Genomic DNA, 16,872 nt, shown 5'->3' on the forward strand with positions numbered 1-16,872 from the left:
CTTCCCTGAGGACTAATTCCGACAGTGAGATGAAACCATTCCCAATGGACAGGTTAATGGGGTGGAGATGTGCCACCCATTGTCCATGAGACAACAGGTTTTATTTTTTTATTTCTATTCATTCATAGGAAATGGGCATTGCTGCCTGGGCCCAGCATTTATTGCCCATCCCTAATTGCCCCTTGAGAAGATGGTGGTGGTGAGCTGCTTTCTTGAACCGCTGCAGTCCATGTGGTGTAGGTACACCCACTGTGCTGTTAGGGAGGGAATTCCAGGATTCTGACCCAGCGACAGTGAAGGAACGGCCGATATACTTCCAAGTCAGGCTTGGAGGGGAACTTCCGGGTGGCGGTGTTCCCATCTCTCTGCTGCCCTTGTCCTGCTAGATGGTAGCGGCCGTGGGTCTGGGAGGTCGCGGATCAGCCATGATCTCATTGAATAATGGAACAGACTCAAGGGGTTAAATCCCTTCCTCCTGCCCCTATGGTGCTGTCAGAGGAGCCGAGTTAATACAGCACAGAAGGAGGCTATTCGGCCCATCTGGTGTGCGCTGGCTCTTTGCCTGTGCAAATATTTCACCCTTTTAAGCTAATATTCGATTACCTTTTGAAATTTATTGCCCTGTCGGACAGCCCGTTCCAGATCCCAACAATTGGAAAGGAATTCTCATCCCCTCGCTGGTTCTATTGACAATTAACTTAAATCTGTGCCCTCTGCTCACCGGCACTGCTGCAGTGAAACAGTTTCTCTCTATTTAGTCTGTCAAAACCCCTGGCAATATTAACCAGCCCTCTTAAATCTCCCCTTAATATTTCTGCTCGAAAGAGAACAGTCCCTGCTTCTTTCATCTCTCTGTGTAACTGAAGTCCCTCTACCTGTTATTGGCAAAAAAGGGGTTGAAGCACGAGAGGAAGGAAGCTGTGATGCAGTTTCATGGGGCTTTGATGTAACCACAGTTGAAGTACAGTGTGCAACTTTAGCCTCCAAACACAAATCGAGGTGTATCGGACAAAAGTCAAGAAGTTAAGGAAAGATGGGGATGCCACAAATGTTCAGATTGATTCCTGGGATGGGAGGCTTGTCCTGTGAGGAGAGATTGACTAGGACCGGCTTGTACTCACTGGAGCCTAGAAGCTCGAGAGGTGTACTCAATGAAAGGTAGAAGATTCCAAGGCTGGAGAGTCTAGAGAACTATGGGGCACAGTCTCCAGATAAGGGAATAGCCATTTCGGACTGAGATAGGGACTCAGGCTCGTTCTCTACCCCAGAGGACTGTGGATGCTCAGTTGTTGGGCACACCCAAGGCTGAAATCAACAGGTTTTTGGACTCGACGATAATCAAGGGATATGGGGATCAGGTAGGAAAGTGGAGCTATGATGGAGCAGGCTCTTTGGCCTATTCCTGCTCTTGCGTCATGTCCTTCCTAAAATTTGGTGCCCACAGCAGGAAGCAACATTCCCTTTGAGGCTGAACCAATGTTTTATACAAACTTCACATTAAGTATTGCTGAGAAAAGGGACATGCTGTTGAAGCTTTTTGTCTTGCACTCATCAGGACAGTTGTGCAAGATAAACCAATAGTAAAGGGAACAACAATTTACACCGCATGAGAAGAGAGTCTACTTGCCGACCAATCAGCACTCTCTTCTCATGCAGTGTAAATTGTTCCCTTTACTGTTGATCTATTTTGCACAGCAATCCTGATGAGTGCAAGAAGATTTAACAGCATGTCTCTTTTTTCAGCAATACTAAAGTTCTGTACTAACAAATGACTATAGGTCCCTAGGTTTTGTACTCTGCCTCCATTAAAGGATGCTGGATGCTTTAGGAACTATGATCTCAACCTGTCCTGCCATCTTCAATGATTTAAGCACATCGCTTTTTTAAAATTCATTCATGGGATGTGGGCTTCACTGGCTGGGCCCAGCATTTATTGCCCATCCCTAATTGCCCTTGAGAAGGTGGTGGTGAGCTGCCTTCTTGAACCGCTGCAGTCCATGTGGTGTAGGTACACCCACGGTGCTGTTAGGGAGGGAGTTCCAGGATTTTGACCCAGCGACAGTGAAGGAATGGCCAATATATTTCCAAATCAGTTGGCAAGTGGCTCAGAGGGAACATCCAGGTGGTGGTGGTCCCATCTATCTGCTGCCCTTGTTCTTCTAGATGGTAGTGGTTGTAAGTTTGGAAGGTGCTGTCTAAGGAGCCTTAGTGAGCTCCTACAGTGCATCTTGTAGATGGTACACACTGCTGCCATTGTATGTCGGTGGTGGAGGGAGTGAATGTTTGTGGAAGTGGTGCCAATCAAGCGGGCTGCTTTGTCCTGGATAGGGTCGAGCTTCTTGAGTATTGTGGGAACCGCACTCATCCAGGCAAGTGGAGAGTATTCCAACACACTCCTGACTTATGCCTTGTAGATGGTGAACAGGCTTTGGGGAGTCAGGAGGTGAGTTACTTGCCACAGGATTCCTAGCCTCTGACCTGCTCTTGTAGCCACAGTATTTATATGGCTGGTCCAGTTCAGTTTCTTAGCAATGGTAACCCCCCAGGATGTTGATATTACCACTGTGCTATCATTTCTTCATGAGGGATCATCCCAATGACTCTGTATTGTACCCTCTTTAAAACCTCAATAACCCCATTTACAGAGGGCAACCCAAACTATTATTTAATGTATGCAAAGAAATAAAACACACTTCACGTCACAGAGAATTATTTATTTGTTGCAGAAAGAAAGGGCATCCAGTTGTCAGGCAGGACTTAATACTTGTTTCTTCTTTCAAAAGACTCTAACTACAGATCTGAAAATTGTGCCACATGTATGACAATCAAAACCTTGTGCAGGTTGGCATTGAATCATAACCACGGCAAATTTCATGGGCATTTATGTAGGAGTTTCACTACACCTTTAGACTGTGGCATGGTAGGAAGTATCACATGAAATAACCTAGTACCATGCAGGCTAAAATAACAAATTGCATTTATCTACATTCAACTAGTATACAGAAGCAAAGATTCTCAGATTATACTAGAAATTACTAGGCTGTAATTTATAATAACAGTCTCTTGGAATAACATCACTATCCAATTGGTAAGGTGTTTCAGGTGAATTATATTCGACAAACACAGAAAGAATCCATTACCCTGTTCAACATCCTCCTTTGGAAAATGAATAGAATAAAGGATCCATTCAAAGCACCTTCCATCTCCTTTAGCTCCTTAGCATCAATGTAAACCCGGTTGACATCTTAATTTTGTGACGCATTACCCACACATTTCAATATGCAGCAAATATTTCACGCACAACATTCATTAGAAGTCATACTGCTGACTGACACCAAACTCCAGTTCCCTACATTTGTTCAGGTCTGTCTTTATATACAAGTCCTTGAGTTTGTAATGAAGTCACACCCTTAAATTCATGGCCATCAATGGGTAACACCGAAATTCTTCTTTTCTCCTGAGGCAGTGCTGTTGTGCTGTTATACTTTCTTCCTCCAGTGGTGACAGTGTCACTGCCTGATGGCCTGTTACAACAAAGCTAAAATAACCAGGCAGTCCTTCCACGTAGCAGCAATGCCATGGGGCTGGGCTCCTGTGGGCCCTGCCAGAAGATGTGGGTGAGGTAGGTGTAACACCTTGGAGAAAGCAAACTTCAAAGACATGAGCCTCTTCGCAGAGATAAACCACAATGAAACGCAGCCCGATGAGTATTTACACGGGGGGCACCGAGCAGTGGGTATTCCAGCTGACTATTCCAGGCCGACGCCCCCCCCAGTCCAGAACTAAGCAGGTCTCGCAGCCGGAGAGCCAAGGACTTGCCTCCTCAGTGGAAAGGAAATACTCCCACGGGCAACATTCGAAGAGCAGGGGTGCCTGGGGGGGTCCGCCATATCCCTCCCTCGATCAACACGGGTGGCCCAGTCGTTTGTCTTGCAGCCACGTGTGGGATCTTGCTGTGCACGAGCCGCCTGCCACGTTTCCTACGTTGAAAATAAATGGACCGTGCTGGCTGTGAAGCACTTTGGGGTGGTCCCGGATTGATGCAAGGCCAGTCTCGCTTCAGGGGACATCGGAAATGGAAGCGTCCGCTAACCCTCGGGCCGAGGTCAGATCGGAGTGTGACGGAAGCCCCCTGCCCTGTGCTCCCCCTGGCCCACCACCCCGCCCCCCCCACCCCACTCCACCTCCACCCCAGTCGAGCATCCCTCCATCCCTCTAGGGGGCGTGGGTCCGCTGGTGCACCCGTAGCCCGTTGGAGGTGCAGAATCGCTTGGTGCACCGGGCGCACTCGAAGGGCTTCTCCCCCCTGTGGACCCGCAAGTGGGCATCCAGCAGGCTCGGCCAGCGGAACCACTTGCCGCACTCGGTGCAGCAAAAGCCGCAGCCCTCCCGGCTGACAGGGCCACCGGCTCCGGTCTCCTTCGTCGCCTCCTTGCCGCTCTGCCTCTTGGAGTTTCTCGCGTCATCTCGATCTAACGCAACAGAGAGAAAAGACAAAGAGATCAGCCGCCAACTATCGAGCCGGCGTTGCAGATCATGCTGAACATTCCCCTCACCCCCTTCGCCCCGAGATATTTCAACTTTCTCTCACTGCAGCTCAAAATATTCCTCACCCCATGACCCCGAGTGAGAAAAGATTCAATCTGCTCGACCAGACTGACTGGGCCAAGACTTAGGTAGAATCAGAAAATGATGCAAAGCATAGAAAGCAAGGCTATTCAGCCCATCATGTCTCTGCTAGCTCTTTGAAAGGGCGATTCAAATAGACCCTATTCCCCTGCTCTTTCCTCACAACCTTGCAAACGTTTCTTCTCAAGTATTTCACCAATCCCCTTTTGGAAGCTACTATTGTACACTGAAAGTGGCGTCACAGATAGACAGGGTTGTAAAGAAAGCTTTTGGCATACTGGCCTTCATAAATCAAAGTATTGAGTATAAGAGTTGGGATGTTATGGTGAGGTTGTATAAGACATTGGTGAGGCCAACTTTGGAGTATTGTGTGCAGTTCTGGTCGCCTAACTACAGGAAGGATATCAGTAAGATTGAGAGAGTGCAGAGAAGATTTACTAGGAGTTGCCGGGTCTTAAGGAGTTGAGTTACAGGGAAAGATTAAACAGGTTAGGACTTTATTCCTTGGAGCGTAGAAGAATGAGGGGAGATATGATAGAAATTTACAAGATTATGAGGGGTATAGACAGAGTAAATGCAAGTAGGCTCTTTCCACTTAGATTAGGAGGAATAAACACGAGAGGATGTGGCTTTGGGGTGAAAGGGGAAAGGATTAGGGGGAACATTAGGGGGAACTTCTTCATTCAGAGAGCGGTGAGAGTGTGGAATGAGCCACCATCTGACGTGGTAAATGCGGCTCACTGTTAAGTTTTAAGAATAAATTAGATAGATACATGGATGGGAGAGGTCTGGAGGGTTATGGACTGGGTGCAGGTCAATGGGACTAGCGGAATAATATTTCGGCACAGAGTAGAAGGGCTGAATGGTCTGTTTTCTGTGCTGTAGTGTTCTATGTTTCTATGCTTCTGTTGAATCTGTTCCCACCACCCTTGTCAGCAGCACAGTCACTGCTTCTTTTACCAGTGAGGTCAATTTTGTGTCTCCTGGTTAATGACCGTCCTGCCACCACAAACCACTTCCCTTTACTCACTCGAATCGCTTCCCTGCTCTAAGATGGAATGATCCCAGCTCCTCTGCTGCCTCTCTTCATAAGGCCAAGGATCGTCAGCACTGTTTCCTCACCTCCCAGCCCTGCCCCTCACCGAAACAGCTTTCTCGGCCTGTTCTGCCTCCTTCAAGAGATGAAGATGTGTCATTGCTTTATGTTTTCATAAAGAGGAAGAGGCAGGGAGGAGAAAGGTGGAGTGAGAAAGGTGGAGTCCAGTTGAGCCAGGGAGGGAGAGAGGGGTGGGGGTGAGTCAAGCTACAGAGAGAAAGCGAGAGAGAGAGTCAGTTTACATAGGATTGTGTTGGATACACAGCCCAGGAACAGGCCATTCAGCCCAACTAGTCCGTCTGGTGTTTATGCTACACTCCAGCCTCCTCCCACCTTTCCTCATCTAAATCTATCCTCGTCCCCCTCCATTCTCTCTCCCTCACGTTCTTGTCCAGCTTTCCCTTATTCGCCTCGACCACTCCCTGCAGGAGTGAGCTCCACGTTCCCCCCACTCTCTGGGTAAAGACGTTTCTCCTGAATTCCCCGGAATGGATGGTTTCTTGGGGACTGTCTCGTACTGACGGCCTCTTCCCCACAAGAGGAAACATTCTCTCCGTCTCCGCGCGTCGTTCGAAAAGCCTCGATTACTCCCTCCGCCGCCCTTTTTTTTGATGAGAAAGGATTCCCCACCTGGTTCACCCTTTCCTGAGTTGTACACCCACTCATTCCTAGGATCATCCCTAGAAATCTCTGCACCCTCTCCAGTGCCTTGATATACTTTTTATAATATGACGACCAGAAATGCACACTTGTCAATTCTATCCTTCTAGAAAAAAAGACTAGAACTCAATTTTCTGTCCCTTCATCACCTTCCTAAGCTGATGCAACTTTAACGTTTGGTATATTTGAACTTCGAAATCCCTTTGTCCCTCCACCTAGATAACAGCTTCCAAAGAATGTGATCTCTCTATCCCTCCTACCAAAATGTACAACCTCACCGTTATATATGTTGAACTTGAACTGTGTTTTCCAGTGATGGAGGGAGAGTGGAATGGGATGGAGGAGGGTGGGGGGGGGGGGTGGAATCAAAGTGAGCCAGAGATAGAGAGATGGAGACAGAAAGAGAGTGGAGGAGAGAGTGAAGTGTGCACCGTACATTTCTCACTGTGTCCCTCGCTGCGCTGATGACGAGTCAGGTTGCTGGAGCGGTAGAACCTCTTCTTGCAGATGGGGCACTCGAAGGGTTTCTCTCCGGTGTGGATGCCCTGGTGCTGGATCAGGTTGCTGGAGCGATAGAACCTCTTGGCGCAGACGGAGCACTCGAAGGGCTTCTCGCCGGAGTGGAGCCGCTGGTGCACGACCAGCTCGCTGGGCCGGTTGAACTGCTTGTGGCACTCGCTGCACTCGGGCCGGTTCTGGCCCGTGTGGGTGCGCCGGTGCACAGTCAGGTCGCCCACCCGGTTGAAGCGCTTGGCACAATCGGCGCAGCCGTAGGGCTTCTCGCCGGTGTGGACCCGCCGGTGGACAGCCAGCTCGCCGGGGCTGTAGAAACGCTTGCCGCAGTCGGTGCAGCCGTGAGGCTTCTCGCCGGTGTGGACTCTCTGGTGCCGGTTCAGGTGGCTGGAGGTGAAGAAGCACTTGTGGCACTCGCTGCACTGGAAGGGCTTGATGCCGGTGTGGAAGCGCTGGTGCCGGCTAAGGTGGCTCGAGCGGTAAAACCTCTTGCCGCACAGCGGGCAGACGAACGGCTTCTCGCCCGTGTGCACCCGCTGGTGCACCCGCAGCTCGCCCGACTTGCTGAAGCGCTTGGGGCACAGCGGGCAGGCAAACGGCTTGTCGCCCGTGTGCACCCGCAGGTGGGCGTCCAGCAGGCAGCGCCAGCGGAAGCCCTTCCCGCACAGCAGGCACCAGAAACCACGGCCCTCCTGCACCCCCAGCACTGCCAACTGGCTGGGCCCCGGGACCTCAGACTGGCCGCTCGGGAACACTTCCGATTCCTTCGCCCCTTCCATCTTCTTCCGATCCAAAGCCTCCTGCGGATCAAACCTGAAAAATAAACAGGCATCGGCCGATAAATTATCGGATTGGGCCTTTGGTTTGGGCAGAGATCCAGTAAGAGGCATTCAAAGGAAGCCACTCAGCCCATCAAGTCCATGCCGGCTCCCTGTTTACCATTCCACTCAGTCCCATTGCCCTGCTCTCTGCCCTCGTTCAGAGGGCATTGTTAAGGGTCTGGATTCAGGCCAGACCAGGTAAGGATGACAAATTTCCTTCACTGTGTGAACCAGGTGGGTTTTTACAACAATCAGGAATGGTTTTCATGGTCTTTCTAATTCCAGATTTTTTTATTCAATTCAGATTTCACCATCTGCCGTGGAGGGATTTGAACCTGGGACCCCAGAGCATTACCCTGGGTCTCTGGAATATTAGCCCAGTGACAATATCACTACGCCAGCGCCTCCCCTCCCCCACTTCCCTCACCCAATTTCCTTTTGACATCATCCATTGGCTCCACCTCCCTCGCAGGCAGCGGCGAGTCCTGGGTCAATAGAGAGAATCGTTTGCCTCAGCTGGGGGGGTGGGGGGGAGGGGGATGTGGGGAGTTCAGAACAAGGGCCATAACCTTAAAGTGAGAGCCAGGCCGTTCAGGGGTGATGTCAGGAAGCACCAAGGGGAGTGGAAATCTGGAACTCTCCCCTCCACCCACCCCACCAAAGAGCTGTCAAGGCTGAGGTGGAACTGACACTTCAAATGGAAGATTTCTGTTGGTTAAGGGTATGAAGGGTTATTGGACCAATGTGGGTAAAAGGAGTTCAGGTCCAGGTCGGCAATGGGTTAACCAAATAACACAAGAGACCCCATGGGGATGAATGATTTGCTAGTTCCCATTTTCCTATCAGACAAAGGGAATGCAGAATCACGCAGTGAACGGGCTTCACACAATCTGGTGTTTTGAGTGCTGTTTTCATATTTACTCCCTCTTCTCTTCGAGCATAAAAACTTGCATTGGCCTAGCACCTTCATGAGCATAGCAATTAGAAGCTGGAGTAAGGCCACTCGGCCCCTCGAGCCTGCTCCACCATTCGATAAGATCCTGGCTGACCTGCCTGTGACCTTCCTTGTCTAATCCAATAACCTGTGACTCCCTCGTTCATCAAGAATCTCTCTGCCTCTGCTTTCAATGGCCCTGCCTCCAGCGCTGTCTGGGGGAGAGAGCTCCACAGGCTCACAACCAGAACATTTGGCACTTCTTAGTTCAAACATTCAGAAAGAACATACAGCCCGGACTTCCAACTGCTTCTTAAATCATCCCATAAGACCATAAGACATAGGAGCAGAAATTAGGCCCAGTACCATGGAAAGCCACTCTGCACGCTCAACACTCATTTTGTGAAGGTCTACTTCATTGGTCCAGTTTGGCGTTTGCTGATCAAGATCGTGCACTCCTTTCCCTATCCTGTTTCTTTTTACTCATTAACATGATGCCCTCTCATCCTAAAGTCAGAGCTAAGCTTTAACTCGTGATCTGGATTTACATTTTCTGTATTGAGTACTATTTAATATAACTCAACAGGATCACCTTGCCATTTGCCTCTTCTCAAGGCTACAATGTCCAACTTTGTCCAACCTCTCATCAAAACCCAGTCCTCTGACACCAAGTTATCAGTCACATGTCTCTCAGCAGTACTGGGATACCTAAAATGTCCTGGTGCATTGCTGGTCAAAGATGGCGACTGCTTCTCGGTGAAGATCGGTGTCCACTGCGCCTCCTGATGGGCGGAATCCACATTGTGACTCCGGTAGGAGCTCTTCAGCCATGGGGAGTAGGCGATTTAGAAAGCCTCTTGCAATGACCTTGCCCGTGGCGGTCAGCAGAGACATCCCTCTGTAGTCACCGCTGTCAATGCTGTCCCCTTTTTGAAGATGGTCACCATGACGGGGTTCAGAGATCCCCTGGCATGCTCTCCTCCACCCACATGACAGGGATGAGGTCATGTCTCCCTGCCAGCAGGAGGAGCCCATTCAGCCCTACAAGTCTGCTCTGCCATTCAGTTCCACCATGGCTGATCTGTATTTTCACTTCATCCTTGGTCCCGTAACCCTTAGCAACAAAAACACCTCTCCTCAGTTTTGAAATTGTCACCTGGCCTCCATCCTTGACAGCTTTTTGGGGGAGAGAGACTTCTAGATGAGCCTCTTGTGTGAAGAAGTGTTTCCCTGGTGGTCTGGCTCGAACTTTAAGGTAATGTCCACATGTCCTGGACTGGCCCCAACCCCACCAGAGGGAACAGTTCCTTTCTATTTACCCAGTCAAACCCTTTAATTATCTTAAATGCTGAAATTAGGGTTAATTAAGGATGCAATTTTTAAAAAAAAAATTCTTTCATGGGATATGGGCATCGCAGTTCTTGCCCATCCCTAGTTGCTCTTGTTTGGCCATTTCAGAGGGTAGTTAGGGGTCAGCCACATTGTTGTGGGTCTGGAGGCATATGTAGGCCAGACTGGGTAAGGACGGCAGATTTCCCTCCCTAAAGGGACAATACTGAACCAGATGGGTTTTTACAACAATTGATGATAATTTCATGGTCACCTTTTCATGGTTTGAATACCTCTGTCCCATCCCCCCCTCCACCTTAACCTCCTCAACGAAGGTTTGTTACCTCTCTCTGTTAACTGGATTGGCCGGGGCAGGTTCCAGCCTCAATGACGAGTCACTCCCACCAACACTCAAGCTTTATTTTCTCCTCCCTCCCTCGCCTGCCCCAGCTCCATCCCAACAGCTCGAGGACCCCAGACCACCAATGTCCCCTTCCCCTGAAATAAACCCACTATCACTAATTCACCTCACCGAGATACGAACATATGGATTAGGAGTAGGCCACTCAGCCGCTCTTGAGCCTGCTCTGCCATTCAGTAACATCATGGCTGATTTGAATCTAACCTCAACCCCACATTCCTGCCTCTCCCCAATAACCTTTCACCCACCTTGTTCATCAAGAATCTATCTAGCTCTGCCTTGAAAATATTCAAAGACTCTGCTTCCACTCAGGAAGAGAGTTCCAAAGACTCACAACCCTCTGAGAGAAAAAAATTTCCTTAAATGAGTGACCCCTATTTTTAAATAGTGACCCCTGGTTCTAGATTCTCCCACAAGAGGAAACATCCTCTCCACATCCACCCTGTCAAATCCCCTCAGGGTCTTAAAGGTTTCAATTAAATCGCCTCTTACTCTTCTACATTCCAATGGATAACCCTGTCCAGCCTTTCCTCATAAGACAACCCAGTTGTCCTGATACTAGTTTAGTAAACCTTCAATGAACTGCTTTTAATGCATTTATATCTTTCTCTAATTAAGGAGACCCAGTACTGTACACAATACTCAGCAGATGTGGTCTCACCACTGTTCTGTACAACTGAAGCATAACCTCCCTACTTTTGTAATCAATTCCCCTCAGAATAAATGATAACATTCTATTAGCTTCCCTAATTACCGACTGTACCTGCATACTAACCTTCAGTGATTCATGCACTAGGACACCCAGATCCTTCTGAATCTCAGAGCTCTGCAATCTCTCACCATTTAGATAACAAGCTTCTCTTTTATTCTTCCTGCCAAAATGAATGATTTCCACAGATATCCATCTGATAACAACTCTGGCAATGCAGTTGCTGAAACATGGTGCTTAAGGGTGCCAAGGCATTGTTGAAACTGAATCAAACTACCCTCAGAAGCAAAAGGAGGCCTATATTTTGGAACCCGCACTGGCAAGGCAGCGCTCATTCCTCTCTCCGTTCATTACAACTCCAGGACTTGTGAGGCCAGTTTGAAGCTGATGTGTAAACCAAACATGGCAATGGTGAATCCGGTGGGTACATTTTTGGCAGCAATGCCAATGGCGATTATACTTGGCAGACACAACATGCTCCTTGTTGGCATTTTGAACTCACCAAATCCTCCAATTCACCAGACTGATAAACCGTACCCCCTCAACAATGTCTTTGGTGCCTTTGACATAGTGAAGATGCCCCAAGGCTTCACAGAAGCAGCGAGCTACATGGGGAGACATTAGGGGTGACCAAAGGTTCAATTAAAGAGCAGCATCCGAAAGGACAGGGGAGAGGGGCAGAGAGGGGGCAGAGGAGCGGAGAGGTTTGAGGGAGGGCGTTCCTGAGCTTACATGGGCCCAGGTAGCCAAAGACACGGCCACCAACAGTGGAGCAATGGGTGCTGGGGGCAGTGTGGATGCACCAGACACCAGAATTGCAGGAGTGCAGAGACTCTGGAAGGCTGCAGGAGTTTAGAGAGATGATCAAACACATGAGTATTCTGAAGACTGTACTGATGAGCTCCCTGCAAAATTATATGCTTTACTAAAATCCTTAGCAAACAGAATTGTTCAATGAAAGATGATGCCTAAAATGCAGTCTCTACCGTAAATTAGAATTACAATCTGGGTTAAACACGAATTTCTCTCTCTTTCCCTTTTCTCCACCCCCTAGGTCCAGCCCTACCTACCTGGACTCCCAGCTCTTGCTGGGATCCACTGGGCAGCTCCGCCTGGTGACCACTGGGCGGCTCTCGCTGAGATCCACTGAAGGCAGCTCTTGCTGGGATCTTCTGGGTAGCTCCCACTGGGATCTGCTGGACAGCTCCTGCTGGGATTTGCTGATCGGTTCTGGCTGATGTGTGCTGGGCAGCACTTGCTGGGATCTGCTGGGTAGCTCCTGCTGGGATCTGCTGGGCAGCTCTGTCTGGAATCTACTGGGTAACGCTATCTGGGATCTGCTGGGCAGCTCCTGCTGGGATCTGCTGGGAAGCTCTTGTTGGGATCTGCTGGGCAGCTCCTGCTGGGATCTGTTGGGAAGCTCTTGCTGGGATCTGCTGGGCAGTTCCTGATGGGATTTGCTAGGCAGCTCTTGCTGGGGTTTGTAGGGAAGCTCTGTCAGGGATCCACTGGGCAGCTGTTGCTGGGATCTGCTGGGCTGCTCTTGCTGGGATCTGCAGGGAAGCTCTTTCTGGGATCTGATGGGCTGGTCTTGCTGGGATCCCCTGGGTAGCATTTTTTTTAGATCAGCTGGACAGCTATGGTTGATTTGTGCTGGACCACTTTTGCTGAGATCTACTGGGCAGCTCTTGCAGGGATCTGCTGGGCACCTCTGTCTGGAATTTGCCTGATAGCCCTATCTGGGATCTGCTGGGCAGCTCTTGCTGGGATCTGCTGGGAAGCTCTGTCTGGGATCTGCTGGGCAGTTCTGTCTGGAATTTGCCTGATAGCCCTATCTGGGATCTGCTGGGCAGCTCTGTCTGGGATCTGCTGGGAAGCTCTGTCTGGGATCTGCTGGGCAGCTCTGTCTGGGATCTGCTGGGCAGCTCTGTCTGGGATCTGCTGGGCAGCTCTGTCTGGGATCTGCTGGGAAGCTCTGTCTGGGATTCTCTGGGAAGCTCTGTCTGGGATTCTCTGGGAAGCTCTGTCTGGGATCTGCTGGGAAGCTCTGTCTGGGATCTGCTGGGCAGCTCTGTCTGGGATCTGCTGGGAAGCTCTGTCTGGGATTCTCTGGGAAGCTCTGTCTGGGATCTGCTGGGAAGCTCTGTCTGGGATTCTCTGGGAAGCTCTGTCTGGGATTCTCTGGGAAGCTCTGTCTGGGATTCTCTGGGAAGCTCTGTCTGGGATCTGCTGGGAAGCTCTGTCTGGGATCTGCTGGGCAGCTCTGTCTGGGATCTGCTGGGAAGCTCTGTCTGGGATTCTCTGGGAAGCTCTGTCTGGGATCTGCTGGGAAGCTCTGTCTGGGATTCTCTGGGAAGCTCTGTCTGGGATTCTCTGGGAAGCTCTGTCTGGGATCTGCTGAGCAGTTCTTGCTGGGATCTGCTGAGCAGTTCTTGCTGGGATCTGCACGGCAGCTCCTGTTCTACCGCTGGTCCCAGTCCCTGTCCTTGCACCAAGTTCGCGAAGCCGAGGCTCAGCTCCCTGACCCACACTGCACCGCAGTCCTTTGTGCAGCCGGCTCCCATTCAGCTAGTACAGCGCTTTCCGGCCCGCAGTGCACTATGGGAAGGCGCGCCGCCATAGCCGGGTGGGCGGAACTCCTTTAAAAACCAGCCTACTGAATACTCTTCCGCTCAATACTCTCGGAAACATAGGCAAGTATTGCCCAACGCCTTGCGATTATCTTTCAATGAACAAACTCAAGGTCTGAACGCAAACATTATGAGAAGGTGGTGCACAAATTCTTGATTTCCGCTCCAGTTCCTGCGGTATTTATCAACAAATTTAGCAACTTTAAAATTCGAATTGCAGCACTGCAAATTACCTTCTCTACAACCCTTCTCTTCCATGCCTTTGTTACCTCCAGACTGGAATATTCCAATTCTTTCCTGGCTGGCTTCCTACTTTGCAACCCCCTCCCACATCTCATAGCATCCAAAACACTGCCAATCGTATCGCCTCATACAGGAAGGCTTTGGATCAGTGGAACATAGAAGCAGTGACGTCCCATTCATCCATCGCCCATTTTATCCACATTATTCACTGGTCCAACGTTGCCTTGGTTTTAAAATTCTCAGTCTTGTTTTAGAATCCCCCCACAGCCTCACTGCACCCTACTTCTGTAATCTCCTCCAGCCCTGCAACCCTCCAAGATGTCTGCACTCCTCTAATTCTGGCCCTTTGTACATCAGCAATTTCCATCGCTGCCCCATTGATAGGCCTGCCTTCAGCTGCTTGGGCCCTAAGATCTGAAATTCTCTGCTGGGACGATGTTTGACCTCAAGCAGAACAGTAAGTAAAATTTGTAATTTCTTTAAAATGTCCCTGGAGTCTCGAATTGTTTTTAAGAATGTTTGAAAAGGAATTCAAGGGTTTGCATCAATTATAAAGGCATCAATTGTAATCTTCTGGGATAGCAATAGATACTGGTCCATGTGATCTGGTGACCCCTGACCTGGAAGTAGTACCAAAACGAAGGCAGTTAAGAAAGAAACCATGTAGCATAGCAGAAATGAAGGAGAGCTGAGACATAATGGAGAACTACATGCAGAGGAGCTGGAGGATGAAGAGACACATGCAGACAAAAAAACAAAAGCAGACAGTGTTAGAAAGAGGAGCACATCGAATTCTTGTGGTGAGAAGAAGTAAATCACTCTCAGGAAGAGTTCCTTTTTTTTCTCTTTGGCAGAAAAGGAGGCAGGAGGTACTATACGAGCTGGCAAAGGAAAGGTCTAAAACCTGGAAAGCTGTGTAAGTAGCTCAGAGATGCTACAGAGTTGGATGTTTGCCCAAAAGTGACCAAACCATGAACCAGGCTGTTATTGGTTGGTCAGTTGAAAAGAACCTCTGGAAAGCAACATCATCAGAACTGTTGTGACTCAAGGAAGAGAGGGTTCATAGAAGAGGGCTTTGCTGATGATATCATATCTGTGAAACTCCAAGATAAAAGCTGTTGTCAAATCAGACTCTTGTCATACCCTGCATGAATAAAGAACAGTGCAGTGTGGAACTTTGTAGCTATGTAGTGCCAATTTTGTGCCAGAAATGATAGGATTGCTTTTGTTCTGTAAGACATATCGTTCTTATACGACTGTTTAAAGTGAAATTCATCTTTTTTTAATTTGAAATATAATTGGCCTTTTGATTCATGTGTAATTTGCATTTGTTCTGATCTGTGTTAAAGTGAAAGCTACAAAATGTGGAATCTTGTTAGTAATTTGTCCATTTTGGGTCATTCAGTAAATTTGGTTATTTTGATTACAGTTCCCCCATGGGGATCATAACACTCCTGAAATCTCTTCACCTCTCTCTCTCTCTCTCTCTCCTTTAAGACACTCCTTAAAACTTTTCTATTGTTGAAAGAAGAGACATGCTATCAAAGCTTGTTGTCTTACACTCATCAGGACCGCTTGCAAGATAAGCCAATAGTAAAGGGAACAACAATTTATACAGCATGGGAAGAGAGTGCTAATTGGTTGACAAGTGGACTCTGATTGGTGGAGGCATTGTCATGGAAAATGCAGCAGAGAACTGTTAGCTGCCAGTTTTTCTTCAAATTTAAATCAGGCAGGTCGACATGAATGGTCAAGGCATTGCCATGAGAAACAAAGCAGGGAATGGCTGTCCCCCACACTTTTCTCTTTGGCAATTGGTAATTGCTCATGTGAGAAGCCTTGGGACATTTTACTATGTAAAGACACTTTATAAATTCCAGTTGTTGTTGTTGAAGAGCACTTTGGGATGTCTAAGATCCTGAAATGTGCTATGTACAAGCAAATCTTTATTTCTTATTTCATCAGTTTATTCTTTGTATGAATTAAAAATATATGTAAAATCTCTTGGGCCGGAATTTTCCAGCCCCGTTGGCATTGAGCATCATGGCGGGCATTGGGGGGGGGGCATTTTGGCGAGAAGGCCAAAGATCGGTTTCATGCTGTCGTGAAACCAGTTTGCGATCATCTGCTCCACCCACCAGTGGTGGGCCACATCTCCCACCACCACATGTCAGGAATTTCAATACTTTAGCAGCACATTATAAGCCCTGCTCTCCAGAATCATCACCCCCCCACTGGATCACCCGGGCACACACCGACATGTTTCACAACTGTACATAAGCGACACGCACCTGGCGAGCTGCACTTTGCTCAGGACTGCGAGGTTTGCTTTGAGCAGCACTCGCAGTCATCAGCACCAGGCTTCACACACAGCACCACATCACTTCTAGAGGGGCTCACCTTCTGGTCTCTACCTACCAGACCAGCCATAAAGCGGGGGTGGCTTTTCATTGGCTGCAGGTCTAGGGCTTGTTTGGGGAAGGGGGAGAAGTGGCCTCGGGCAAGGCAAGAGGCGGCAGGCTGACGGCTGTACTAGGGAAGGGGGGTATCCCATGGTGTGTGTTTGTGGGGCACATATTGAGTTGGGCAAGTGGCCTCAAGATGGTGAGGGCTGAGGAGGCAGTCTCCAGAGGAGTTCAGGCCAGATGGAGATGTGAGAGTGCATGTGAGAGAGTGAGTGGTGATGTCCCTCGAGCTGGCAGTGGATGAGATGCCAGTGAATGTGTGATGAGCTATGTGTGTTAGGTGTATGAGTCCAGAGTGATGAGACGGTTTCCTTAACCTGGTGGCACAGATGAGATCATTCATCCATTTTCTGCAATGGATGGCCAACATCTTGTAGGCACGGACCACATCTACCAGCACCTCCCAAGCTGGAGTGGTGAGA

At 49.1% G+C, this 16,872-nt stretch overlaps 2 protein-coding genes across 2 annotated transcripts in view; one reads left to right on the forward strand and one right to left on the reverse strand.

The window, feature by feature from the left end:
* Positions 1-4,214: 4,214 nt before the first annotated feature.
* On the reverse strand, positions 4,215-12,727 carry LOC121274287 (zinc finger protein 883-like). The gene is made up of 3 exons (XM_041181516.1): positions 12,183-12,727; positions 6,822-7,711; positions 4,215-4,472 (listed from the first exon to the last, which is right to left on the reverse strand). The coding sequence occupies exons 1-3, from the start codon at positions 12,725-12,727 to the stop codon at positions 4,216-4,218; spliced, it is 1,692 nt and encodes a 563-aa protein (XP_041037450.1). The 3' UTR covers position 4,215.
* Positions 12,728-14,707: 1,980 nt separating this feature from the next.
* LOC121274289 (gastrula zinc finger protein xLCGF3.1-like) overlaps positions 14,708-16,872 on the forward strand; it is a 283,992-nt gene continuing 281,827 nt past the window's right edge. Inside the window, exon 1 of the mRNA XM_041181520.1 lies at positions 14,708-14,785. The gene's annotated coding sequence lies outside the window, so the exon portion shown is untranslated. The remainder of the gene's footprint in view (positions 14,786-16,872) is intronic.

This window comes from Carcharodon carcharias (assembly GCF_017639515.1).
Source record: "Carcharodon carcharias isolate sCarCar2 chromosome 35 unlocalized genomic scaffold, sCarCar2.pri SUPER_35_unloc_9, whole genome shotgun sequence".
Taxonomy (NCBI): Eukaryota; Metazoa; Chordata; class Chondrichthyes; order Lamniformes; family Lamnidae; genus Carcharodon; species Carcharodon carcharias.

Bases quoted from the DNA above. Each gene is read 5' to 3' on its own strand.
- LOC121274287 (XM_041181516.1), bottom strand. From the start codon at position 12,727: ATGCTACCCAGGGGATCCCAGCAAGACCAGCCCATCAGATCCCAGAAA. The intron at 7,712-12,182 runs GTAGGTAGGGCT...TTTATTTTTCAG, and splicing joins AGCAAGAGCTGGGAGTCCAG to GTTTGATCCGCAGGAGGCTT. The intron at 4,473-6,821 runs GTACGGTGCACA...CTGTTGCGTTAG, and splicing joins CGAGGGACACAGTGAGAAAT to ATCGAGATGACGCGAGAAAC.